At 38.6% G+C, this 27,131-nt stretch overlaps 1 protein-coding gene across 10 annotated transcripts in view; it reads right to left on the reverse strand.

The window, feature by feature from the left end:
* The window catches only part of GPATCH8 (G-patch domain containing 8), a 118,185-nt gene that overhangs the window by 52,306 nt on the left and 38,748 nt on the right, over window positions 1-27,131 (reverse strand). For 3 of the 10 annotated variants that reach the window (XM_078065817.1, XM_078065816.1, XM_078065818.1), the window contains 3 exons: window positions 3,300-3,344; window positions 1,163-1,230; window positions 410-496 (listed from right to left, as the gene is read on the reverse strand). The exons of 4 other annotated variants lie outside the window; for them this stretch is intronic. In XM_078065817.1, coding sequence (XP_077921943.1) covers window positions 410-496; window positions 1,163-1,189 — 114 coding nt within the window. In that variant the 5' untranslated portion in view covers window positions 1,190-1,230; window positions 3,300-3,344. The remainder of the gene's footprint in view (window positions 1-409; window positions 497-1,162; window positions 1,231-3,299; window positions 3,345-27,131) is intronic. 3 more of the 10 variants (XM_078065814.1, XM_078065815.1, XM_078065819.1) reach the window with 1 other exon arrangement.

Raw genomic sequence — 27,131 nt, forward strand, 5'->3', positions numbered from 1 at the left:
GCTGAAATCAAGAGTCGGTCGCTTAACTGACTGAGCCACCGAGGTGCCCCTCAATTTGTTATTCTTAAAATACCCTAGCGATTGAAAAACAAAAGTTTTGTCAATAGGTTCAAGTTCCCAAAGGACTCTTAAATAACAATTTTTACTGCTACTACTCCCTACTATGTACCAGGCACTGTGTTTTCAGAGACTAATGCAATCATTCCAACAGACTTCTGAAGTGGGTCTTAGCGTTATAGTTTTTACAATAGCAATATAGGAAAGTAACAGAAACCTGAGGCCTACTACTAATTACTAATCATCACCAAAGATCAAACAAATGCTATCATCAACAGAGATCCTTTTCACCAAAATGAGTATCTCTTTCAGTGTGAGCACGCAACATGCAAAAATGGCTTCATTCAAGTACCTTATACTTCTGTCTCAATTCTTCTGTGTCTTCTTTTTCTACTTCTAGGACACGGCGCCGTTCGGTAGCATCTTCAGCATAATCAAGCTTAATAAAAATAGATATAATTAGTCTTAATTCCTAAAGTACCCCAATTAGCCATTAAAAAGTCATTTGCACAACTACAGTATTGCATGAAAATAAAAACTTCATATTATACTCAGCTACCTCTTACTTTATTGTTCCCCTACAGAGAAAATGTGTACAAAATAACCAATTAATCTTTCCATGCTGGTGGTTCCCAACAGGCACATTTTCTGATGATAACAGACTTTACTTCTATGTTCAGTGCCAAAGAATTAGGAGTAAATGGAGAAAATATTTTAGGCAATGAAAAGAAGGCATCACAGATAACAGCTGCACACAGGGGCAAAGCTTCTACCACAGCAAGTATTTTCAGAGTTGAACAAACCTGCCTAATGAAATGTGCACCAGGATCTGGGTTTTAAGTCTGATCCTGCCTTGTGGCATAACCCTGGGCAAAACATTCAACTTCCTTATGCCCCTGTTAAAACAGGGGCATTATCTATCACCTACCTGCCTCAAAGCCAGCACTAAATGAGAATGTAAAATATATTTTTAAATTTCCAAAGAAAAATACTAAAACTACATTCTATCTAATAAGTGTATTCTTGTACTGGCATCTGAATTTGGAATTAATACCAATTTTAAATACACCATTTTAAAAAAAATTAGCTAACAAGATCAATTTACCTCCATTTCCATGCGACCCATGCCCATGACATCATACTTGACAACAATCGGAATGGGATCTGTTCTCCCTGTAACAGGAACACATAATCCAGGTAAGAGGCAAAGCTAAGCCAACAGTTCACTTTATACATTGGGTTTGGGTGGTTAGAGATCTTGCCTTGGAGTGCAGAGACCAGAAAGCTACAGTGAACCAAACACAAGCCATTCTCACAGCTTACAACCAAACCTACCTCTCCCAGTTTAAGCCCAACTAACCACCTTGGTTGACATTCCAGTTGGGGAAAATTCCAGATTACTATGACAAAATTAAATAAGTAATGCAAAGCACTTCTAAGCAATGGCACCAGGAGATTTAAAATCAAAAACTTTAGAAATTGCTTTTTAAAATGATCCCCAAATAACTTTCCATCAAGAATCATTTCACTCTTACAGTCCATTGACATCCTCCCACACACACTTTTAAAACTAGTAATAAATATCTCAACTGACATGCTTAAACTTAAAAAAAAAAAAAAAAGCACGGTTTCAAACATGATACAGGAAAACTCTGTAATTGCAATTCAGCATGTTTAATATTTTTTTTGTTTTCAACAATTAACTGGGGCTGCAACAAAATTTAAATAAAAAGCAACAGTTAGTTGCCCTTAGGGACAAAAAATTGTTTTACTTTTAAACTGGTGCTCTGAGGTCTCATTTTCCAGAGTGGATTTAACACTGGCTGTGACAATCGGTAAGCTGTGAAAAGGACTAGTTGCGAAGAAAATTGACTTTAAACTAATCAATCTATGCTGGAGATTTTTAAAAATGTATATTTAATCCACTCATAACCAGCCAAACAAAGCAAAATGGGGCAGACAAGCACTTTACTACCACAGCTGTTTTACATCACAACTTGCGCTGTTTATTGTGATGTAAGCCCACTGAAAAGAGGACTGACTTACCTTATCCGCTGTACACCTTTAGTGAAAAAACACAATGTTTACTTCCCTCATCATTTCACTCAGGCTGGTGTAAACAATTGTTTTTTTGTTTGTTTTTTTGTGTTTTTGTTGTTGTTGTTATACACACATATGTATTATACCTTTGGGCTAAAAGTTGAGTTTTGTCAGGCTAAATCTGAGGCATTACCAAAACCAATCAGAAAAAAATAAATGCCATATTCATGACTAGGCTTGGTCCTGGAGAAAAAACAAGAAACTGTTTTCAAAGTGACTGGCAACCACTTATATCCAGTTGCTCCATATATATATATATGTAATTTTTGTCTTTAAAACATAATGAAAAACAAATTCAGAAGTTTACTAATCACCAGTATCCCATTATAGTTTTCAAACAATAAATAAGGAGATAATTAGGAATAATTATTACAGTGAAAGTTTAAGTTAATAAAGATACTTTTATGCCAGGGAAAAAAAAAGGACAAAAGTTCTAAAATACAGCCTTCTTTTAGAAACTATCAAAGACTGCCAGTTAAACAAAATGAAAATGCATACTACCTTATGCCCAATGGTATAATAAATAAGCAGTGACTGCAATCTTTAGCAAAAGGACCAAATTAAAGACAGGTTATAAAAATGACTTCCTAGGTGCAATATCACTTTCATAACGTCTCAATCAGGGATTTACTGGTAAAATACACAAATGCTCCAATGAAAGAATTGAAAAGAAATGTCAAAGGAATTTACTTTTTTTGGTTTTGGTTTCTTTTTTGGTCTGTTAGAATTTGTTTTGCAAGAATCAAGAAAGTTTTGGTACAAATTCATTACCTCTGTAAACCCCTGTTTATAAACTCTGCATTAGTACTTTTGCCTTCTAAGGCAGTCAAAGTTTGTTTTAATTTACTTATAAATTGCAGTAGCAAGTGCTAGTGCCCATTACATTGTGGGAAAATCAAGTTTTTGACAGTATTAGAATTTAATATTTTAACTGATTTTTTTTGGCAGTTCTAACACAAACAGATACATCCCTTCTTAACAGTACCCTTTAATGAACAAGGATCAGACAAGTTGCATAAGGAAAGGAAAGGAAAATGAAAAAGACCAAGCAGAAGGATGAAGGCTACAACAGAGAAAGTAAGCCTAACATATTGGTGCACTGATGACAAAAGGAGTAATTCAGTCTGAAAATAAAAAATTACCACTGCTAAGTTTACCATCACCACAACAAGTCCAGGATCATAATGCTGTAAAAAAGAAACACCATTTGTTAGGCAGAAACCATTAGGGTAGGAAATAGGCCTTCTAGCAGGCAGATGGGAAGGGGTAAAGTAACAATTGGTTTGTCCCTCCCCCAATTTCAGCTGAAGAAGAGGAAGGACACTTTGTGCTACAGCAGTTGTTTTCACATTGGTTGGCCCAGGGTGTGAGATTTGTGCACTGCTACTTGAGAACATGTACAACCTCCTCTTTAATAATTCGGCTGGGGCGGGGGGGGGGGGGGTGTTAAAGCGAGAGAACTAGCTCTAGCTTCCAATTTCTAATTTAACTATTCATTCTGGTAAATCAGTATTCAGGGCCCAAGTTGGGACTTCTCCTTAAAGAAATAACATCAAAGATAGATCAACTGGACAGTGATCAAGTCATTTCCTTCACTAAAAGAACTCTAAGAGGATTTGTGGGTTGGGAAGGGAGTCATCAAGACCTTGTTAAAAATATATAAGTAAAAGGTCTGGAAAATAACCTTTTACACTAAGTGCTTAGAAAACTTATGTATATTTGAGTTCTGTTATGAATGAATAAAACCCCTGAAGTAGCTTTCCTTAGAAATTTGTTTCTTTTTAATGAAGTCTTCCCAGGCTTGCCAGCCAACATCTTTCTTTCTGCATACAACAAAGCCAAGCTTTGAAGGAGACCAAGAACTCCAGAGAAAGTGGCATCGATATGGCTGTCACATTTATAATTAGTCCACTCAGAAGTAACTCATCACAGAAAATAAACATTCTGGCTTTAAAAATAATCTGAAGGTATTACAATAACATTGTTTGGTGACAGAGGGGAACTACTCTTATTGTGGTGAGCACGGAGTACTGTACAGAACTGCTGAATGATGTACACCTGAAACTATTAACACCGTATGTTAATCATATTTCAATTAAAAAAATATATAGGGGTGCCATGCTGGCTTAGTCGGTGGAGCATACGACTCTTGATCTCAGGGTCATGAATTGAAGCCCCACCTTGGGCACAGAGCTTACTTATAAAATATATATACGACAACAACAACAAAAAAAACCCAAACAAAAAAACAATCTGAAGATGACAGTATTGTCTGGGCCAAGCAGTAATTTCTTTCCCTTATTAAAGAGGCTCCAGACGAAGGAAAACTACTGGGAAAGGACACAGAACATATAATACAGGAAGAGACTGCTTAAAAAAAACAAAACAAAGACAAACAAAACAAAACAAAAACCTCTCAATTTATTCATTTGTGATTAATGATAAATTCCATCATAAAGAACACCATTGTGGAACACCTGAATAATAACTTATAGTGGTCACGTTTCAAAAGGTAGATAGGAACCAAATGTTTGCTAATATGATATTCTCTAGAAAACTCAACTTTATTTATTTATTTATTTATTTATTTATTTAAGATTTTATTTATTTGCGAGAGAGAGAATGAGAGACAGAGAGCATGAGAGGGAGGAGGGTCAGAGGAAGAAGCAGACTCCCTGCTGAGCAGGGAGCCTGATGTGGGACTCGATCCCGGGACTCCAGGATCATGACCTGAGCCGAAGGCAGTCGCTTAACCAACTGAGCCACCCAGGCGCCCAATTTTTTTTTTTTTAAAGATTTTATTTATTTATTGACAGAGAGAGACACAGCGAGAGAGGGAATGCAAGCAGGGGGAGTGGGAGAGGGAGAAGCAGGCTTCCCGCTGAGCAGGGAACCCAATGTGGGGCTCGATCCCAGGACCCCAGGATCATGACCTGAGCCGAAGGCAGACACTTAACGACTGAGCCAGCCAGGTGCCCCCAAAACTCAACTTCTTTTTAAAAAATAAATTGAACTAGGGGTGCCTGGGTGGCTCAGTCGTTAAGTGTCTGCCTTCGGCTCAGGTCATGGTCCCGGGGTCCTGGGATCAAGTCCCACATCGGGCTCCCTGCTCAGCAGGGGGCCTACTTCTCCCTCTCCCACTCCCCCTGCTTGTGTTTCCCTCTCTCGCTGTCTCTCTCTCTGTCAAATAAATAAATAACATCTTTAAAAAAAAAAATAAAAAATTTTTAAAGGGACGCCTGGTTGGCTCAGTTGGTTGGGCGTCTGCCTTCGGCTCAGGTCATGATCCCAGGGTCCTGGGATCGAGCCCCGCATCAGGCTCCCTGCCCAGTGAGGAGTCTGCTTCTCTGCCCCTCTCCCTGCTTGTACTCTCTCTCTCTCAAATAAATAAACATTAAAAATTTTTAAAATTAAATTAAAATTTAAAAAATTAAAAATAAAAATACATAAAATTCAATTAAAAATAAAATAAAATAAACTGAACTAAATCCAGGTTCCCTACTTCTTTGTTTCCTTTAAAGGAATAAAGTATTTCTTAAAATTCATTGAATTAAGAACTTTTTGTTGTTTATTTCACTCCAAAGGATACTTCCACCAGAACACTAAACACTTTCCTTCTAAGAAATTGCCCTCCTCAGCCAAAGATCAATAAATATTAGGACTGTGATCTGGCCAACTGGAGAAGGGGAGGGAAAAAAAAAAAAAAAGAAAGAAAACATACCAGGATCTAGAATATACCAATACCAGTGTATTCATGTGATGGAAAAAAAAAAAGAATATTCGTATTTTCGAAATCAAAACCTTAAATATATATACAAATACTGAATCATTATGTAGTATACCTGAAATTAATATTTTGTATGACAAGTACACCTCAGCAAAAAAAGTATATATTAATTTAAATATTTTTTAAATTTATTTATTTGAGAGAGAGCAAGCGAGCATGAGCGGGAAGGGGGCTGCAGCAGCAGGTAGGAGGAGAGGGAGAAGCAGGCTCCCCACTGCGCAGGGAGCCCGACGCTGGGCTCAATCCCAGGACCTCCAGATCCTGACCTGACCTGAAGCTGAAAGCAGACGTTTAACTGACTGAGCCACCCAGGTGCCCCCCAGCCAAAATTTTTTTAAAGAGAAGAAAAAAACTTTATGTTTCATTAACCAACCCGAATTGTACTTTGTATATTTTAAAAGGTAGTTTTACCTCTATAATGACAAAAGTACTAAAATGTGCATATATAAATATGCATCTCTCGCTAAAATGTGAAACTATTACGACTTATCATTACTGAAGAGAAAATTAGGCCAAATATAAAAATTCACTGACTACAGCCACCTTGTTTCTGAGAAAATCCCTCATGAGTCAGTTTTGATTTGAAAATAATTAAAGATATACTAATCTATAAAACTGGCCCAAAGAATTGGATTGAGTACTTTTTTTTTTTTTTTTTAAGATTTTATTTATTTGACAGAGAGAGACAAAGTGAGAGAGGGAACACAAGCAGGGGGAATAGGAGAGGGAGAAGCAGGCTTCCCGCTGAGCAGAGAGCCCGATGTGGGGCTCGATCCCAGGACCCTGGGATCATGACCTGAGTCGAAGGCAGACGCTTAACGACTGAGCCACCCAGGTGCCCCAGAGAAATACTTTTTTGAGAAACGCTACTTTTAGAGACAAACTCCAGGAATAGAACAATTGGGAAGAAAATATTAAAGAACGACCATAATTTGGTAAACAGCCACACTTCAAAATCATGATTTCCCTATAGAAACAAATTAGAAATCAAGAAGCTTTCAAAGTGATTAAAATACTGGTTGGACAGTCAATAGATAGAAGAACACCTCAATTTCTTTCTGCTGCCTTTCCCCTTAGTAAGACTGATTCAACAACAAATATTCATTACAAATATTTATTGAACTGCTACTACACTGTTGGGAGGCATTGGGCATATGGCAGTGATCAACACAAAGTTCTAAACCCCCACTACCAATAATTAGACAAAATAATCTTACCAACTTAAATTTCTGGCATGGGATGGGGGGAACAGAAAATTTATAGGGCCAACGCATATACCTGAAAACACTTAAAAATATCTGATGTTCTCTTAAGATGTCTAAAATATTGTTTTAAAAGACTGATCCTAATGAAGCAGAAATATAAAAGCCATCAAAGTCACAATATCTACTTCCAAAAGGCCACTAAACTGATTAAGACCGAGAGCCTGTCCTGACATCTTTAAATCTATTTATTTCTTACTTTCAGAAACTCAAAGAGATGTATGAAATATGCTGATTTGCAAAACTATTCAAAACAGGACTCTTAGTAAGCTATGTTAATGCATTTAAATATAATTTCATTTATTAAAACAATGATTACACACAACTCACAGAAACACTGAGTAAAAAATGGTACATCTATTTCCATGCCAAAGCATCACTTTTGCAAATTTCTCCTGAAAGTAAGTCTTCAGTACTGTAAAAACAATGATTACTTTCAGCATCATTAAGTATTTTTTCTTAGTACCTATAATATGATAAATGCTACCTTCCTGAAACACTAACTGGAAACATCAAGCACATTAACTATTCCTTACAAGTTTCTAAGTTGTTTTTTTTTTTTTTATATTTTATTCATTTATTTGAGAGAGAACAAGAGAGAGAGAGAGAAAGCACAAGCAGGAGGAGAGAGAGAAGCAGGCTCCCCACTGAGCAGGGAGCTGGACACGGGGCTTGATTCCAGGACCCCAAGCTCATGACCTGAGCAGAAGGCAGACGCTTAACTGACTGAGCCACCCAGACACACGCAGAGTTCCTAAGGTTAAAAAAAAAAAAAAAAAAAAGACTTCCTACTCAACAGAATTCAAATTCTCCAGTACAGAACTAACCATATTCTTGTCATAGCCAGTTTAGAGATCTATACAACAGCCAGATTAATTTGATTTTCAAATACAGATGTTTTTTAAGGGCACAGAAATTTAACTGTGACCTAAAGGAATCTCCATCCTTCCATCTTACCAGGGTATCAAATCTGGCTTTCCATGATAAAACAGTTCAGTTTTAATCACATAGCCTAATATTACTAAACAAGGACAGAGAAGAGGCAAAAAGGCATTACCAATGAACATGTTATGGAATCAGAATGTTACACCTGAAAAGGATATCTCTTCAAGGATGACATGAGATACTCAAGCCCTTAGAAGAGATTAATAAAGGGAGTTCGTGAGGTGATTTCAATTAAAGAAAAAAATCACCTAAAGAAAAATCATACTTTTACTCCAAATAAGATTTTTTTTAGCTTAAATTATATCAACTCACTGAAGGCGGTCTCATACTAACCATAATGCAAAGATCAATTTATTTTTTAAATGGGAAAATCAGCTTAATAAATATAATTTCAGGGGGACCCCTGGGTGCCTCAGTCAGTTAAATATCAGACTGACTCTTCATTTTGGCTCAGGTTGTGATCGCAGGGTCGTGAGATCAAGCCCCGCATCAGGCTCCACGTTAGGCATGAGCCTGCTTGGGATCCTCTCTCTCTCCATCTGCCCCTCCCCCCACCCTGCCCATGCAGGTACACATTCTTGCTCTCTGAAAACAAAACAAAACAAAACCATACATACATACAATTTCAGGTTAAAATAACCCCAAAAGACATGGGGCTCAGGGTGAAAGGGAAAAATACTAGGTCCCTATTTAAAAAAAAATGTTGGGTAACACTTCTATGCCCTGAGTTTTACTTATGTTTGTATCCCGAGTAACTGACACAGTATCTGGGATAGGGTGGTGTTCAATTAAAAAGCATTTGTTGACTCAAAAGAATGAATATGTACATAGTGGGTCTAGAACTTGTTCAGGTCCATATATTTAGTCATCATAGTGCTTTCTGCTTCATGCCATGAAATTCTGGTAATTTAACTGTCTTGTAATCAAGTAATTGTTTCATCAAAAAGAACATAAGGCTGTATTATCCAGGCCATATCTCAAAAAATATGTAAGGTATCATAAAGAAATATTTGAATTTTGCAGTACTGTTCATTAGAGACTTGTTCAATTTGTTTTATCTACTGTCATTTGTTAGCAATCAAAAAAGCAGGCATCACACGTTTAAGGAGTTAGACAGACTTAAGGCTCACTTCAGTATTTTTTAAGCTTATTTATTTACTTAAGTAATCTCTACATCCAACATGGGGCTCAAATTCACAACCTGAGATCAAGAGTCACATGGTATTCTGACTACGCCAGTCAGGCACCCTGCTCACTTCAATTCTCAGAAAGTTTAGAGTGGAAAATATCTGAGTAGAGAATATTTGGGAGAGTTACGTAGATAGTAGCCAATCCTACGGCATTGTAATAACCCAACAATCCAACACCTTCTTAGAGCTGTATTCTCTTACTATTGGTTAATAAGCTTTCCATTACTACACTGAGAATTTTTTACTATTCCAGGATCCCTCAATAACCCAAAAAAGACTTTCCAGCTTCATTTAAACTGCTTCACCTTTACTTTCCACATTAACCCTCTCCCTAGTTGATCTTTACTTATTTTTTTTTTTTTTAAAGATTTTATTTATTTACTTGACAGAGAGAGACACAGCGAGAGAGGGAACACAAGCAGGGGGAGAGGGAGAGGGAGAAGCAGGCCCCCCACCGAACAGGAAGCCCGACGCAGGACCCTGGGACCACGACCCGAGCCAAAGGCAGACGCCCAATGACTGAGCCACCCAGGCACCCCTATTTTTTTTTTCCTATACTTTTCTAGGTAATCCCTAAAAAGGCTGGGCTACAAAATCTCAGGTCTCCAATAAGAAATAATTTCTAACCACTTGTGTCACCTTTGACAGCGAGAGCCTGAGTCTCAGTAGCCTCCCCTGCAAAATGGATATTATCCTCACTTTCAGGTTTGGTATGCAGATCAAGATATAACTATAGAAGATGCTTTGGAAACCATAAATCACCATGTAGGATGTTGAACTCTACACCAATTATCTCCTTAAGGCTTCAGAAAAATTTTTAAAATAAAAAAATTTTAAAAAGAAATTTTTTCCTTTCATTTCCAAATTTGGCATTTTTTTTTTTTAAGATTTTATTTATTTATTTGAGAGAGAGAGAGAGAGAAAGCACATGAGAGGGGGGAGGGTCAGAGGGAGAAGCAGACTCCCTGCCGAGCAGGGAGCCCGATGCAGGACTCGATCCAGGGACTCCAGGATCATGACCTGAGCCGAAGGCAGTCGCTTAAGCCACTGAGCCACCCAGGCGCCCCAAATTTGGCATTTTTTAAAATAAAATGAATGATACTCTAAAATAGAAGCTGTGACAAATTATAATGTTTTACATGCAATTTGGTGATAATGAAACAACTCTATTTACAGATGGGAGAAAGTTATTATCCAGGATCAAAACCAAAGAATCATCCAAAAATGTTTCCCATATACCATTCCATTAACAAAATGAGACTGAGTATGAAAAGCAATGTTACATAAATATTAAATCCAAGCCAAAAGAATGAACCTAAAGAAGCGTAATTTTAGGGGCACCTGGGTGGCTCCGTCGGTTAAGTGGCTGCCTTTGGCCCAGGTCATGATTCCAGGGTCCTGGGATGGAGCCCCACAGAAGGCTCCCTGCTCAGTGGGGAGTCTGCTTCTCCCTCTCCCTCTGCCCCTTTCCCCTGCTCGTGCTCTCTTGCGCTCTCAAATAAATAAAATCTTTTAAAAAAATAATAATAATTTCAACAAAACCTTCTCCAAATTAAATATATAGTTCAAATCATCTAAGAAAATATATTTAGCCTAAACAAAATTGAATAACCATTGTCAAGATGTTCACTATTTTACTATTATTGTCACCTGGAAGACAATAGCAGCTATATGTGTACTGAATAGCAAGATACTAATCCATAGTGTGTCAAATTTGTAATAGATGAAGTCCACATGGAATATAAGAATAAATTCAGAATGTTAAGTAGATTGAAATCACTAAAAAATCCCCCTGATTTCCTTCAGAGTCTCTGCTAAGAGTCCAGAGATCCTAGGCCATCCTTAGAATTTTTTTTTTTTACAGTTCTAAAAATCTATGATTCCATACAGCTTTGAAAGCAATTTTGTCTCTTCCTAGTTCCTATTTCTCAAATATTGGTTCACTAGTGAATATATTTTCAAATATTTCTACTTGATTGGACTATTCTACTTACAAGAAATCATTATCACTACATACTCTATATTGCTTTTTATCTTATATTTTTAAAAGATTTTATTTATTTATTTGACAGAGAGACAGCGAGTGAGCACAAGCAGGGGGAGCAGCAGGCAGAGGGAGAGGGAGAAGCAGGCTCCCCACCGAGCAGGGAGCCCGAAGCGGGGCTCAATCCCAGGACCCTGGGATCATGACCTGAGCTGAAGGCAGCCGCTTAACGGACTGAGCCACCCAGATACCCCTGTATTGCTCATTTTAAAAGTCTCTTGGAGGGGCGCCTAGGTGGCGCAGTCCCTTAAGCATCAGACTCTTTGGTTTCAGCTAGGTCGTGATCTCAGGGTCCTGAGATCAAGCTCCCAGATGGGCTCCATGCTCAGCACCAAGTCAGCTTGAGACTCTCTCTCCTCTACCTCCCACCCCCCGGCATTCTCTCTAAAATAAATAAATCTTAAAAAAAAAAAAAAAGTTTCTTCGACACTCACTTTCTTGCCTAAGTAAGAAATCCAGTTTCTACGTGAACCAGTTTCCTTTATAACAACGCAATTTTAAAAAAAAATTACGCAAATTAACCTAGGCCAAGAAGTCCATAATACGGTAGGAAACAATGTAAATCAGGCTAAGGATAATACTATTAAGAAAAATAAACAGCGGGACGCCTGGGTGGCTCAGTCATTAAGCGTCTGCCTTCGGCTCAGGTCATGATCCCAGGGTCCTGGGATCAAGTCCCGCATCAGGCTCCCTGCTCCGCAGGGAGCCTGCTTCTCCCTCTGCCTCTGTCTCTCTCTCTCTCTCCGTCTCTCATGAATAAATAAATAAAATCTTAAAAAAAAAAAAAAAGAAAAAGAAACAGCATTACACTAATTCAGACCCAAAATCACTAATACATTTTAGATGAGTAGAAGAACCAACTGTCTACCCTACTTGCTGTAGTGAAAGTATTTTCTCAGAAGTTTATTTCATTCACATGGCTCAGAGCAAATTCTTTGGGGGAGCTTGTTTAAAATGTAATCTGGGGCACCTGGGTGGCTCAGTTGGTTAAGTGTCCGATTCTTGATCTTGGCTAAGATCTCAATTTCACAGTTTTGAGTCGAAGCCCTGTGTTGGGCTCCACGCTGGGCACGAGGCCTACTTAAAAAAAATAAATAAAAAATAAAAAGCAAAAATAAAAATGTAATTTCCTGAACCCCACTCCAGACCTGCTGAATTGTGCTGGTTGGGAATCTACATTTTTAACAAGCACCCAAGGTGATTCTGTGGCTCATTTAAGTTTGAAACCACTAAGTCTAATGGAAAAAGTACTGGAGTAGAGGTCAGAAGACTTGTGCATTTATAAACACAGCTCATAGCCTTAGCAGTCTGACCACGGATAAATACTTAAGTTTCTCAATCTATTAAGTGGCATTATCTCCCACTTTACATATTGAGGAGGAAAATGAGATTGAATACAGGTATAAAACTTATACACCATCATGTTCAATTCCCTAAACCTCCAAATCTTTTTAAAATATAGGTACACTGAGGGTATAGCAAGGAAACACTGCTTACTAGTTACAGAGCTCAAACTCAGGTCTAATTTCAAATGAGATCATAAAGTGGTAACCTAAAGTGGGTCAAATCTAAGTCTTCCATATGTTTTGTTTATCCCAAATTATTTTAAACTTTTTTTTTAAAGATTTTATTTATTTATTTGACAGAGAGATAGAGAGAGAGGGAATACAAGCAGGAGGAGTGGGAGAGGGAGAAGCAGGCCTCTCACGGAGCAGAGAGCTTGATGCGGGGCTCGATCTCAGGACCCTGCGATCATGACCTGAGCCAATGGCAGACGCTTAACGACTGAGCCACCCAGGCGCCCCTCAAATTATTTTAAACTTTGAGCCAATATTTGTCAAGGAGGAAACTGACCAAAAAAGATCTAGATTTCTGGTTCCTTTTAAAAAATTCAGAAGCTCTGGGGTACCTGGGTGGCTCAGTCAGTTGAGCTTCTGACTCCTCTGATTTTGGCTCAGGTCGTGATCTCTGCGATCGACCCTCATGTGGGGCTCTGCGCTCAGTGGGGAGTCTGCTTGAGATTCTCTCTCTCCCTCTCCCCTGCCCCCCACCCACGTGTGTGCACTCTCTCTCAATCGCTCTAACAAATACACCTTTTAAAAAAAAAGGCACTTGGGTGGCTCAGCAGGTTAAGCATCTGCCTTCGCCTCACGTAGGATCAAGCCCCACATCAGGCTCCCTGCTGAGCAGGGAGCCTGCTTCTCCCTCTTCCTTTGTAGTGCTCTCACTCTCTCTCTCAAATAAATAAAATCTTTAAAAAAAAGCTTAGAAGTGCCAGCAGAGAAATATAAAGTATAAGAAATTGAAAAAAAGGGATGGGGCGCCTGGGTGGCTCAGTCGTTAAGCGGCTGCCTTTGGCTCAGGTCGATTGAGATAGAGCCCAGCGTCGGGCTCCCTGCTCAGTGGGGAGCCTGCTTCTCCCTCTGCCTGCTGCTTCCCCTACTTGTGCTTTCTCTCTCTAATAAATAAAATCTTAAAAAGGAAGGAAGGAAGGAAGGAAGGAAAAGGGAAGAAATTAGAATATAAGACAGAAGTTATAGTATTCCCCCACGCCCTGGAGACCTATTACCAACCATCCCTAAAAATATGGCCAAAGTTCTTAAAACTCGATCTAGCCTTAAGTTTCTAGTAACTTTATACAAATTTATGTTAATCATGAATAATATATGTAACTACTTTAAGAGCCTTAAGAAAAAAAATCACATTCACAGGTATCTCTAATTTTTTTGGCCAGAATAACTGCTGTGTATTTCAATTCTGTAATACTTGCATTTCTCACCACCATCATATCTTTCCAGAACAGAGAAGTGAGCCGCCACAGACTTTAGGTACACTACAGCATATTGATTAAAAGCATAGTTTTGGCACCACTATTCTACCACTTATTTGCTATAAGGTCTTGGGCAAAGCATTGCTCATAATGTCAATTTCCTTATCTAAAAAACAGGAATGGTATCTACCTGAAAGAGGATTTAAATTAGATAATCCATATGCAAGCACTCACTGAACACTTAATAAATGCTAGTGGCTATTATAAAGGACTAACACTAAACCCAGTGAACAAGAGCTTGCCAGTCAGACATATGCATGAACTAACTACAGACTGTGCTTCTTGGCTGATTTGTTTTATCATCCTTCATATCTGTATCTTCTTTTCCATTTCCATTGCCATCACTCTATTCTAAGTCCTCATCAACCATACCCAGACAACTTTCTAAACAGTCTTTCATTCATCTTCAGACATACTTTGATCATACTAGTATTTAACTTCTACCAAAGATGTCCTGGTTGGTGTATTGGAAAGAACAATAGATCACAAATCAGAGAATTTGGAGCTGGGTTTCAGCACTATCACAAAGACATTGTGAAACCCTAAACCTAAATTTCTCCATCTGTAAAATTAATTTTAGATAAAATTATCTTTAATATCTTTTTCCTATAAAAGTCTCTCCTCCGATCAAAAAGTGCCTTTGGCTTACAAAATAAAGTTCTAAATTGGAACAGTATTAAAACCTTCTGCATTCAGTGTGGGTAGGTAAAAGCATAGTTTTGAAATGCAAAAAAACCAAGGTTTGAATTCTGATACTGTCATTTACTGGTTGCTTTTTCTTGCGCAGCTTACTAAGCTTCTCTAAGCCTCAGTTTCTTCTGCAAAATAAAAACAGCAATTATCTCACAGACTTATAATAATTAAATATTTGTTAAGTGCTTAGCACATAGTGAACACTCAATAAGTATCTGGTTTGTGCCTATTCAAACCAGTTCCCCATCACTGCCTTCTATGGTTTCCAAACTGCTCTTGGAAACCTAAAACTCTGCTTCATAATTTTTTTTTTTTAAGATTTTATTTATTTGACAGAGAGAGAGACAGAGAGAGAGAGAACACAAGCAGGGAGAGTGGAGAGGGAGAAGCAGGCTTTCTGCAGAGCAGGGAGCCTGATGCGGGGCTCGATCCCAGGATCCCGGGATCATGACCTGAGCCGAAGGCAGACGCTTAACGACTGAGCCACCCAGGCGCCCCTAAAACTCTGCTTCAACCAAAACAACTGTGTCATCCACTGACCCCCACCCCACCTTTCATATATTAAGGTTCAACATCAAAAAAATATTTGGAGAGCTTCTTCTTTTTTTTTTTTTTTTTAATTTTTTTTTAAAGATTTTATTTATTTATTTGACAGCGAGAGACACAGCGAGAGAAGGAACACAAGCAGGGGGAGTGGGAGAGGGAGAAGCAGGCTTCCTGCAGAGCAAGGAGCCCCATGCGGGGCTCGATCCCAGGACCCCGGGATCATGACCTGAGCCGAAGGCAGATGCTTAACAACTGAGCCACCCAGGCGCCCCTGGAGAGCTTCTTCTAAAAATAATATGAAAGGTGTGTGGGGGGATGGGGTAAGTGTGATGGGCATTAAGGAGGGCACGTGATGTAATGAGCACTGGGTGTTATATGCAACTGATGAATAACTGAACTCTACCTCTGAAACTAATGATACACTACATGTTAACTGAATTTAAATAAAATAAATTTTTAAAAAAAGAAAAGAAATGAAAAATAAATAAAAACCATATGAAAGGTCTATATGGGCATTCCCCACTCCAGCCAGCCACGGAGTAATCACCTTGTATACATCAGTATCTCCTGTCTTTGGTAATATCCATTCCTCCCTCCTCAAGACTTCACTGCGAAGTTTTACCTAGTCATTCCTTCTTCTGAGGACTTAACAGCATTTACGCTAAGATTTTCCCCCTGAACTCCTAAAATGAATAGCAAACTCTATGAGTAAGGGCAGTATCTTATAATATTATATATACTCTTTATAATCGTCTCTTGAACACAGTAAATATTCAATAAATGTGCAAATAACTCCATGTAATTCTTCACCAGTGTCTCCTTAAAAGTAATCTACCATGATAAAGTCCAATCTGCTTCTGGAACTAGTTCACTCTCTTTTCTTAGTTAAAAAAAAGGGGCAGGGGCGCTAGCTGGCTGAGTCAGAAGAGCATACGACTCTTGGTCTCAGGGTTGTGAGTTTAAAAGCCCAGGTTAAGTACAGAGATTACTTAACAAAATCTTTTAAAAAGATAAATAATAAAAGTTTACCCAGATTCACTTAAAAAAAATAGCTTCCAAATTTCATTTGAAAAATTGGCCATGTCTTTTCTGGTTATTTTGCCACAAACTTAACATATATTTAATGTCTTTTGATGTATCTTTTAAATGTGATGATCTCTATACTGAGAAACAAGCAGTCCATACAGAATTTAAGTTCACGGGCGCCTGGGTGGCTCAGTTGGTTAAGCGACTGCCTTCGGCTCAGGTCATGATCCTGGAGTCCCTGGATCGAGTCCCGCATCGGGCTCCCTGCTCAGCAGGGAGTCTGCTTCTCTCTCTGACCCTCCCCCCTCTCATGTACTCGCTCTCTCTCATTCTCTCTCAAATAAATAAATAAAATCTTTAAAAAAAAAAAAAAGAATTTAAGTTCACTATTTCCCCTTCTCCTCTCCCCCAATCCCTCTCCCTTTTTTTTTTTTTAAAAGATTTTATTTAAAAAAAAAAAAAAAAGATTTTATTTATTTATCTGACAGAGAGAGACACAGCGAGAGAGAGAACACAAGCAGGGGGAGTGGGAGAGGGAGAAGCAGGCTTTCCACTGAGCAGGGAGCCCAATGCGGGGCTCGATCCCAGGACCCTGGGATCATGACCTGAGCCGAAGGCAGACGCTTAACGACTGAGCCACCCAGGCGCCCCTCCCTCTCCCTTTTTAAGTCTAGCCCTAAAGCCCGGACCTCTTACTGCAGACTGCTAATTCTAATGTTCCTCTTCTTCATATTAATGAAATCCCATTCAGAAGGTCACAGGTTTTACAGAATCTGTACTTTACCAAATTTGATATATGAATTACTAAAATTATGCTTGCCATTGGCAACTGTGTAAAGACTGCAAAGATCAGGGGTGCCTGGGTAGCCCAGTCATTAAGTGTCTGCCTTCGGCTCAGGTCATGGTCCCAGGGTCCTGGGATCGAGCCCCACATCAGGCTCCCTGCTTGGTGGGAAGCCTGCTTCTCCTTCTCCCACTCCCCCTGCTTGTCTTCCCTCTCTCGCTGTGTCTCTCTCTGCCAAATAAATAAAATCTTAAAAAAAAAAAGACTGCAAAGATCATTTAATTAGCAGGGAAAAGAGGTAATTCAACTACAGGCTCCTTCACCTAGACCAGCTTCAAGTATAAATAACTAAGCCCTTCTGAGAATCCATACCTTCGTGCTGGGGGAGCTACATGGCTGTCCTCCCCCAACTACTCTTATTTCCAGTTACCAACTTTTTCTGAGAAGAGCAAAGGTATACATATAGGAATATTGATTTCAAAGTTATGCTTATATTTGAACGGCAGAGACTCAGTAGCTATATGACCTTTCCAAAACTGTTCCTTCATTTATGAAATGATTATACTAATACTATTTCATTAAGTGGAACATAAAAAACATTTAGATTCTAAATCAATGTACATGAAATGTACTAAGTGTAATTTCCTTTTCAAAAAGGAAAATAAATTTCAAAGGGAAACTAATATAAAAGGACAACAAGTTAGATTTTACAAAGACCCTATCCACAAAATTTATCTATGTCATTATAATACTAAAGGAAAGCTTATTGGGACACCTGGCTGGCTCAGTCAGTAGAGCACGCAACCCCTGATCTTGGGGTTGTGAGTTCAAGCCCCACACTGAGTACAGAGATTGCTTAAAAATAAAATTTTAAAAAAAAAAGGAAAGAAACAAAAACAAAAACAAAAAAGGGAAAGCTTATTTTTCTCAGCCAAAGAATGATTTTTCTTAGGAAGTCAGTGAAGTTTTAAAAGATCAACATTCTAGTTTAACAATAAAGTCTATTTTTTCCTTTTTTCTTTTTTAAAGGGAGGGGGTGGGGGGAGAATCTTAAGCAGGCTCCACGCCCAGCACAGAGCCCAACACTGGGCTCGATCTCACAACCCTGAGATCATGACCTTAGCTGAAATCAAGAGTCGATGCTTAACTGACTGATCCACCCAGGCGCCCCAATAAAGTCTAAAATGTAACACTACATATTTCTATTCTGTTGTACTGAATCCAAGTCTAGTTTTCCTTCAATCATAAAATGTAGTAAGAACACTGCTATTACTAGCTAATGCAGGCCCTACCCAACTATATTCACCATTTATTTGCTAACTGAAACTAGAGCAGGGATGGGGGGAAGGGACATATACCTAAAAACAAAAAACACACCCTACTTTACTACTCTGTTCTAATTTTGCCTACTCTTTTTCAGAATAATTTTCTCTATATATAGATTTTTTAAAGTAGGCTTCATGCCCAGAGTGCAGCCCAACGTGGGGCTTGAACTCACAACCCTGAGATCAAGACCTGAGCTCAAGGGTTGGACACTTAACCGACTGAGCTATCCAGGTGCCCCAACTTTTATATTTTTAAATAGCAATGTAAGTATATCACATCAAATTTTAGAAGAATACAATAAAAAGCAACTCAGTTTCCCTTCAGAGTCTGCCTTTACAAGGATTTTTCTCTGCATAGTCAAGAAAACATAAATATACAGGTATACCTCACAGAATGTACCTGTTTAAGACTTCATAGTGGAATGCCTCAGTTCATGACTCTCAACACGATATTATTCAGCCAATGATTTTATATAGTAAAATGTCTATATTTCATTCTCAAAAATCTAATTCAGCATTTTTAAGAAAAAGATATGTAGAAATCTGGAAATACATTCCACATACACTAGAACTTTGGAAAGCTTCTTAAGTATCAATAAAAGGGACAGACATGTTACTACACAACCATATTAATTATTTGGCAATAAGGAAGAAACGTTTAGGCAATGTCCTAGCAATTTTTTAAATTTTTTAAATATACATTTACATATATTTATTTTTATATATTTATTTTTAAATAATATTTTTATATATTTGTCAGAGAGAGAGAGAGCGCGTACAAGCAGAGGGAGCGGCAGGCAGAGGGAGAAGCAGGCTCCCTGCTGAGTAGGGAGCCGATGCAGGGCTCCATCCCAGGACCCTGGGATCATGACCTGAGCCGAACGCAGCCCCTTAACTGAGCCCACCCAGGCGTCCCCCTGGCAATTTTTTAAAAAATTCACAAATAGATAGCTATATCTTGAAAACTGGCTGGGGGTTTTGGGGTTGACAGGTAACTCATTTTAAATAATAGTAAATATATACCTAAGTAAGGTCTTCACACAGGTAGGTGGTCTGATTTCGGGGAACAAAATACTGATTTTAAGCAGGAGATGTGTATCTATCAGTATATATATATGAGTGTGTGTATATCTATGTATGCAATATAACACATACGGTAGTTTAATATATACCACACACTGTTCTGTACATTGCTTTCTACTTAATGTACCTTGGAAATTGTTCTACATATACCAAATACATACTAAACGACTTCAATCCTTTTAAGGCAGCATGGTTTCCCTTTATACAATTTTAGTATTCTATTTTTTCAAATACAAAATGCCATTAACCACAAAACACAATTATTTTATATGCCCAAAAGAAATTTAAGAGCTGCCAATTATAACTATAATGCCATTAATAAGATGCATTTAAGTTTACCTTTATTAAAATATGAAAAAAATGTCTTGGAATCAATGAAATATGGACTGTTTCCAATCTTTTGTTATCACAAAATAACATGATATAATAACCTCGATCATACATTATTTTGTGCATTTCAAAGAGTTAAGTGAAGAACAGAAAATTAGGATTGCTGACCCCAAGGATACATGCATTTTATTTTTAAAGATTTATTTATTTATTTGAGGGGGGTAGGGGCAGAGGGAGCGGGAGACAGAGAACTCCAAGCAGACTTCCGGCTGAGGGTGGAGCCCAACACAGGGCTGATCGCATGACCCCGAGATGACAACCCGAGCTGAAATCAAGAGCCAGACACCCAACCAACTGAGCCACCCAGGCACCTCAGGATACATGCATTTTATTTTATTTTTTAATTTTTTTATTGTTATGTTAATCCCCATACATTACATCATTAGTTTTAGATATAGTGTTCCATGATTCATTGTTTGTGCATAACACCCAGTGCTCCATGCAGAACGTGCCCTCCTCAATACCCATCACCAGGCTAACCCATCCTCCCAACCCCCTCCCCTCTAGAACCCTCAGTTTGTTTTTCAGAGTCCATTGTCTCTCATGGTTCTTCTGGGATACATGCATTTTAATCTTTAGGTAATTCAGGTTGTTCTCTGCAGTGGTTTACCAATTTTTATTCATACTGGCTATGATGTAAATACCTGTTTTCCCAAAATATGACCAGGCTAATTATCTTTAACCTTTCCAATGCAAAAGTGAAATATTTTATCTTGTGGTTTTTAAAATGCGTATTTCTCTTATGAAAAGAACTGAGAGTATTTTCCTACACTTAAAGATCATTTGCATTACTTTTCTATAAACAATGTTCATATCATTTCCCCTTTCCTCTTTAGGCTGTAAGTCTTTCATGTAACAGATAAATACATGAAGGAAATTTGTCCTTTGTCTATAATGAGATATTGCAAATATTTCCCCCAGTTTGTTATTTGTGCATTTTTAATAATGAAATATAGTAAAATGTATCCTTTTTTTAATGGCTTCTGGGTTTGGGGTTAAACTTAGAAAAGGTCTATAGACATGCCACCCTGAATGAGCCCGATCTCGTCTATACGATCTCGTCTATACTTAAAAATTTCCTCATTCCAACATTATTTTTTTTTTTTAAAGTAAGCTCTATGCTCAACGTGGGGCTTGAACTCATGACCCCAAGATCAAGAGTCGTATGCTCTACCGACTGAGCCAACCAGGTGTCCCTCCAACATTATTTTAATTTTTTTTTCAAGATTTTATTTATTTGTCAGAGAAAGAGAGAGCACAAGCAGGGGGGAGTGGCAGGCAGAGGAAGAAGTAGGCTCCCTGCTGAGCAAGGAGCCCGATGCAGGGCTCCATCCCAGGACCCTGGGATCATGACGCGAGGCAAAGGCAGCCGCTTAACCAATATATTTTTAAAATAATAATTATCGGCGCACCTGGGTGGCTAAGTCAGTTAAACGTCTGCCTTCAACTCAGGTCATGATCCCTGGGTCCTGGGACTGAGCCCCACGTCGGGCTCCCTGTTCAGCAGGGAGTCTTCTTCTCCCTCTCCCTCTGCCTCTCCCTCCCCACTTGTGCTGTCAAATAAATAAAATCTTTAAAAATAAATAAGTAAAATAAAATAAAAATAATAATTATCCCAGTGCACACCCTAATGATCTTAGGATTTCTTTCTTTTTTTAACATTTAAATAGTTTATTCATCTGGAATATATGTCAGGGTAAGGTAGCACAATGAGGATCCAACTTCTTTTTTCTGAGTGGCTATCCAGTTTTCCCAATGCCACTGTTTAGTGATTGGGGCTCTTCTTAGATTTTGTAAATTAGGCTCAGAAGTGGCAATAACTAATGACCTCGGAATTAGTGAAACAGACACCAAAATTAGCGGCTTAGAGACCATAAAATGCACACAGCATTAAAAATACAGATCTGGGAGTCAATTATCTAGCACATATTGAGCACATTATAGCTACTACACTGTAAAATTACAGACTAGCAAGGCAGTGCTTCTCTATTTTTTTTTTTTAAATGATATTTAGGTTTCTGATTAAGACCTAAAGATGGGGGGCACCTGGCTTAGTCAATGAGTGTGCGACTATTGATTTCAGGTTGTGAGTTCGAGCCCCATGATGGGTGTACAGATTACTTAAAAATAAAGTCTTAAGGGGCGCCTGGGTGGCTCAGTCGTTGAGCATCTGCCTTCGGCTCAGGTCATGATCCCAGGGTTCTAGGAGTGAGCCCCGCCATCGGCTCCCTGCTCTGTGGGAAGCCTGCTTCTGCTTCTCCCTCTCCCACTGCCCTTGCTTATGTTCCCTCTCTTGCTGTGTCTCTCTCTGTCAAATAAATAAATAAAATCTTTTAAAAAGGGGGGGGGGGGGAAAAGACCTACAGATGGATTATCTCCAATTCAGTTAAAACATCTAAATATACACTATAGAGGTGTTAATAGCAATCAGCATTTACATAGCATTTTATAGTTTTTATAAAGTGATTTCATCATTTTTATTAATTTACTTCACCCCATAACTGTGAATAAATGAGCAAAGATTTTAATTTCCATTTATTGGACTGAAAAAATAACTCAGTGATGGTAACTTGTCCCTTTTACTTAAAGTGGCAGAGCCAAACTCAAACCTAGACCTTATATTTCAAAATGCTGCTCACACTGCCTTCACATCTTACACCAAGTACTTTTACACAAAACTACACAAGATTCCCTACCTCAAGGAACATGGAGTGATTTGTCAGTTAAATATTCAGATTGATCACATACTTAATTCTAAGCATGGAAAGAGTACATAAAAGTATAAAACTCAAGAAACCTTCAAAGATCTACAGTAGTTTAAAAGAGCAAGACTTGGGGAACAGGAACAATTTCTTACCTACTTTGTCCCTTGCTTATGCTATTTACAGCCAGTGTAGCTAGAATGCATTATTAGCTCAGTAAATATGTGTTGGTTGTCTATTATTGATTGAACCTCCTAGACAGGGTGAGATATGAAACAATTATCAGACCCCATCCATTTTTCTCAGGGGCTGAACTTTTGCTTGTGATTAAAAAAAAAAAAAAAAAAAAGTCAGCCAAATCATCAAAAAGCACCTAGACAATTTAACAAAGGAAGTTTAGGTACCCCATTTCTGGGCTATACCTACTGACTAAACATTTCACAACAAAATAAAGATTTTGAGCTGCATTCCATTCCATTTTATTTTTTTTTTTATTTTTAATTTTTTTTAAAGATTTTATTTATTTTTTTGACAGAGAGAGACACAGCGAGAGAGGGAACACAAGCAGGGGGAGTGGGAGAGGGAGAAGCAGGCTTCCCGTGGAGCAGGGAGCCCGATGTGGGGCTCAATCCCAGGACCCTGGGACCATGACCTGAGCCGAAGGCAGACGCTTAACAACTGAGCCACCCAGGTGCCCCAATTCCATTCCATTTTAAAGCTGCCAGAAGGTTATAAAACAATTTCAAGACCACAAAATACAACTATCATTCATTGTTGCTTTATTCCAAATTAAATACATCCTCTGCCTCTACAATAAGCATGTCCATAATATTTCTCATCAACAGGCCTTTCTCTGTATTGTTCCCTTCAGACACCTTGTCAACATATCTTTTTCTACAAGTCTTTTTTTTTTTTTTTTTAATACTAGCACTTATCTGCCACACACAATATAAGTTCTTTTTTAACTTCTGAAATATCCTGGGGCGCCTGGGTGGCTCAGTTGTTAAGCGTCTGCCTTTGGCTCAGGTCATGATCCCAGGGTCCTGGGATGGAGCCCCATATTGGGCTTCCTGCTCTGTGGGAAGCCTGCTTCTCCCTCTCCCACTCCCCCTGCTTGTGTTCCTGCTCTCGCTAGCTCTCTGTCAAATAAATAAATAAAATAAAATAAAATAAACAAACTTCTGAAGTATCTTAATACTAAGGGAGGAAAAAAATGGTAAGAATAAAGGAAATTCAAGTACAAAAATAAACCCAATTTATAAAGCATAATTTTTCTATCCTGCCAGATAATCTCATTTTAGAGTCAGCATACCATCTATTCCCTAATCTATCCAGTGACAAGATATTTGCACTGTAGCCTCCAAGGCCCGACACTCTTTGTAAAAACCTTGGATGAATAATAAATAATTTTTATTTTTTTAAAAGATTTTATTTATTTGAGAGAGAGAGAAAGAGAGAGAAAAGGAGTAGGGTGGAGGGGTAGGGGAAGAGGGAGAAGCAGACTCCCTGCTGACCAGGGAACCAGAGTAGGGCTCGATCCCAGGACTCTGAGATCATGACCTGAGTCAAAGGCAGACACTTAACCAAATGAGCCACCCAGGCGCCCCTGGTTGAAATAAATTTTAAATGTTAACAAAATATCCTGAAGAGATCAGGTTTAAATTTTAGTGGATGGTTATGTTAAAGATGTTAGAGCCCTAAACTCAAATAAAAAGGAGAAGCGATAGAATTTACAAAGCTGTGAGCCCAGAAATTACATGCAGTGCCTAGTCTATGCAATACTAAAAAGGCATTACCATTTTCACTACATTGACAGGGCTTTCTTCAGTGGTTATCTGTAGCAAAGGTTTGGTACAATGAAAAAAATCTGTCATGAATTACCTCAATATGCCATAAATGTGGTTACATTCTAGGTCAGATCACGTGGGTATTATAGAAACAACTATGCAAGAGAAGTACGCACACTGTTGAATCTGACACTAAAAAAATAAAGATCCATTTACAAGACAATTAAACAGCCTTTAATGTTGGTAATAGAATAAGATTCCATTCTTCTCAAGGGTAAAGATAGTGTCCCAGCCATTCAAAACAGATGGGCTTTGCACAATAATTGTGAATTTAGTGAACACTACTGAACCGTACACTTTAAAATGTTTAAGATGAGGGGTGCCTGGATGGCTCAATTGGTTAAGCGGCTGCCTCTGGCTCAGTCATGATCTCAGGGTCCTGGGACCCGGCTTGCATTGGGCTCCCTGCTAGGCGGGGAGTCTGCTTCTCCCTCCCTCTGCTCTTATACTCTTGCTCGCTCACGTGCTCTCTCTCTCCCTCTCAAATAAATAAATAAAATCTTAAAAAAAATAAAAATAATAAAATGGTGGGGCGCCTGGGTGGCTCAGTCATTAAGTGTCTGCCTTCGGCTCAGGTCGTGATCCCAGGGTCCTGGGATTGAGCCCCGTGTCAGGCTCCCCACTCAGTGAGAAGCCTGCTTTTCCCTCTCCCACTCCCCCTGCTTGTGTTCCCTCTCTCGCTGTCTCTGTCAAATAAATAAATAAAATCTTAAAAAATAATAATAATAAAATGGTTAAGATGGGGGGAAAAAAAGGTTAAGATGGTAATTTTATGTGTTTTTTACCACAATTAAAAAGAAGAAAAAAGAGATGGGCTTCAAATTCCCCTTGTAATTTAGATGAATAATGGACTTATATGCCTGCAACCATGGAGATGGGAGTTAAAATATGGATAAAACCTCCTTTTTTCAAGGAGCTCAAAGTTCAAAACACAACCAAAATTCTAGAGTATTCTTTTTTTTTTAAGATTTTATTTATTTATTTGATAGAGCCAGAGAGCAAAAGCAAGGGTAATGGCAGAGGGAGAAGGAGAAGCAGGCTCCCCACTGAGCAGGGAGCCTGATGTGGGGCCCCATCCAAGGATGTGGGATCATGACCCGAGCGGAAGGCAGACACCCAACTGACTGAGCCACCCAGGCGCCCCTATTCTTAAAGTAAAAATTAAAATTTTCTATCATGGAAAAATAAGTGAGTATTCAATTACCTCTCCTTTATTCACTCTCTCTCTCTCTTTCTCTTTTCCTCTGCTAGGTGTACTTGAAAGTCTCTGACGCTTAGAAATGAAAAATTCTGGGATTCAAACAGATTTGCTCTTTATTCTTTGTATCAACTGCAATGAGTTCTTGTGCCACTGAGAAAATAAGTTTAATGGTAATCAAATCTTTCTATCTCCCCCCCAAAATAGATTAGTGCTTAGTAATAAATACTAATTTGACTAGAACTTGTAGAATTATAATTCAAAAAGCAAAGGTTTTTGGGGCGCCTGGGTGGCTCAGTAAGTTGAGCACCCGACTATTGGTTTCAGCTCAGGTCATGATCTCAGGGTCGTGAGATCGAGCGCCTCATCAGGCTCCACGCTCAGGATGGGGTCTGCTTGTCCCTCTCCCTCTGCTCCTCCCTCCCACCCCTGCTGTCTCTCAAATAAATAAAATCTTAAAAAAAAAAAAAAAAAGGTCTTAAAGCCTAGAATGTCCTGCTTTATGCCCTGTCCTGTGCCCCTTAACACACATTTGAACTGATTAGACTTCCCATTCAAATTGTGAAAATCTATTTTCAAAATTCAGAGAATCAGTCAATAAAAGCACACCTCTCCCCAAAGATCCCTTTATACAATGAGACCCCCTCATGACCAGAAGTAGAAGTGCAATGATTCCCATCATTTCTGAGGTAGTGTTCACATCTGTGAAGAATAAACACTAGCTCGTGAACATGAGGGAGCTAAAAAGTGAATGGAGTTGGTTTCCAACTAACAAGAACTCAAAAGCAGAAATGTTAGTATTTTGTTTTTATCCAAATGATTACTATAATAAAAAGAAAAAATAAATGGAATGGAAACTTTAAGCCACATATTTTCCAGAGCCTGATCTGAACCTGAGAAATGGACCTCTTGCTCAGAGAACCACAGGAAACAAACTGCTGCTTCCATTTTTTGTTTTGTGTGGGTTAATTCTCTCTACTACTACATGGATTCTGACTGCAGAGAAAAAGAACCAGGGCAATCACCAGCTTCAGGGAGAATTTGGAAAGGCAAAAATTAAATTCTGCTGTTGAATGGCTCCCGTTATAGTACTGAAGCCACAATACAACATCACTAAATGACACAAAGAAAGCACACTCTGAGACTATGTGTTCTTTTTACTCCACCCACCCATCACCCCCACCAAAAATATTTAAAACCAGTCGAGCCATACATACACAATGTTTGACCTGAAAGTATTCATGACACAGCAGCTTACTCTTGCAAACTATTAGCTTAACAGTAGCTTAAAATACAGTTATAGGGAAAATATAGACTGTTCT

The sequence above is a fragment of the Halichoerus grypus genome, chromosome 2 (genome assembly GCF_964656455.1).
Source record: "Halichoerus grypus chromosome 2, mHalGry1.hap1.1, whole genome shotgun sequence".
In the NCBI taxonomy this organism is placed as follows: domain Eukaryota; kingdom Metazoa; phylum Chordata; class Mammalia; order Carnivora; family Phocidae; genus Halichoerus; species Halichoerus grypus.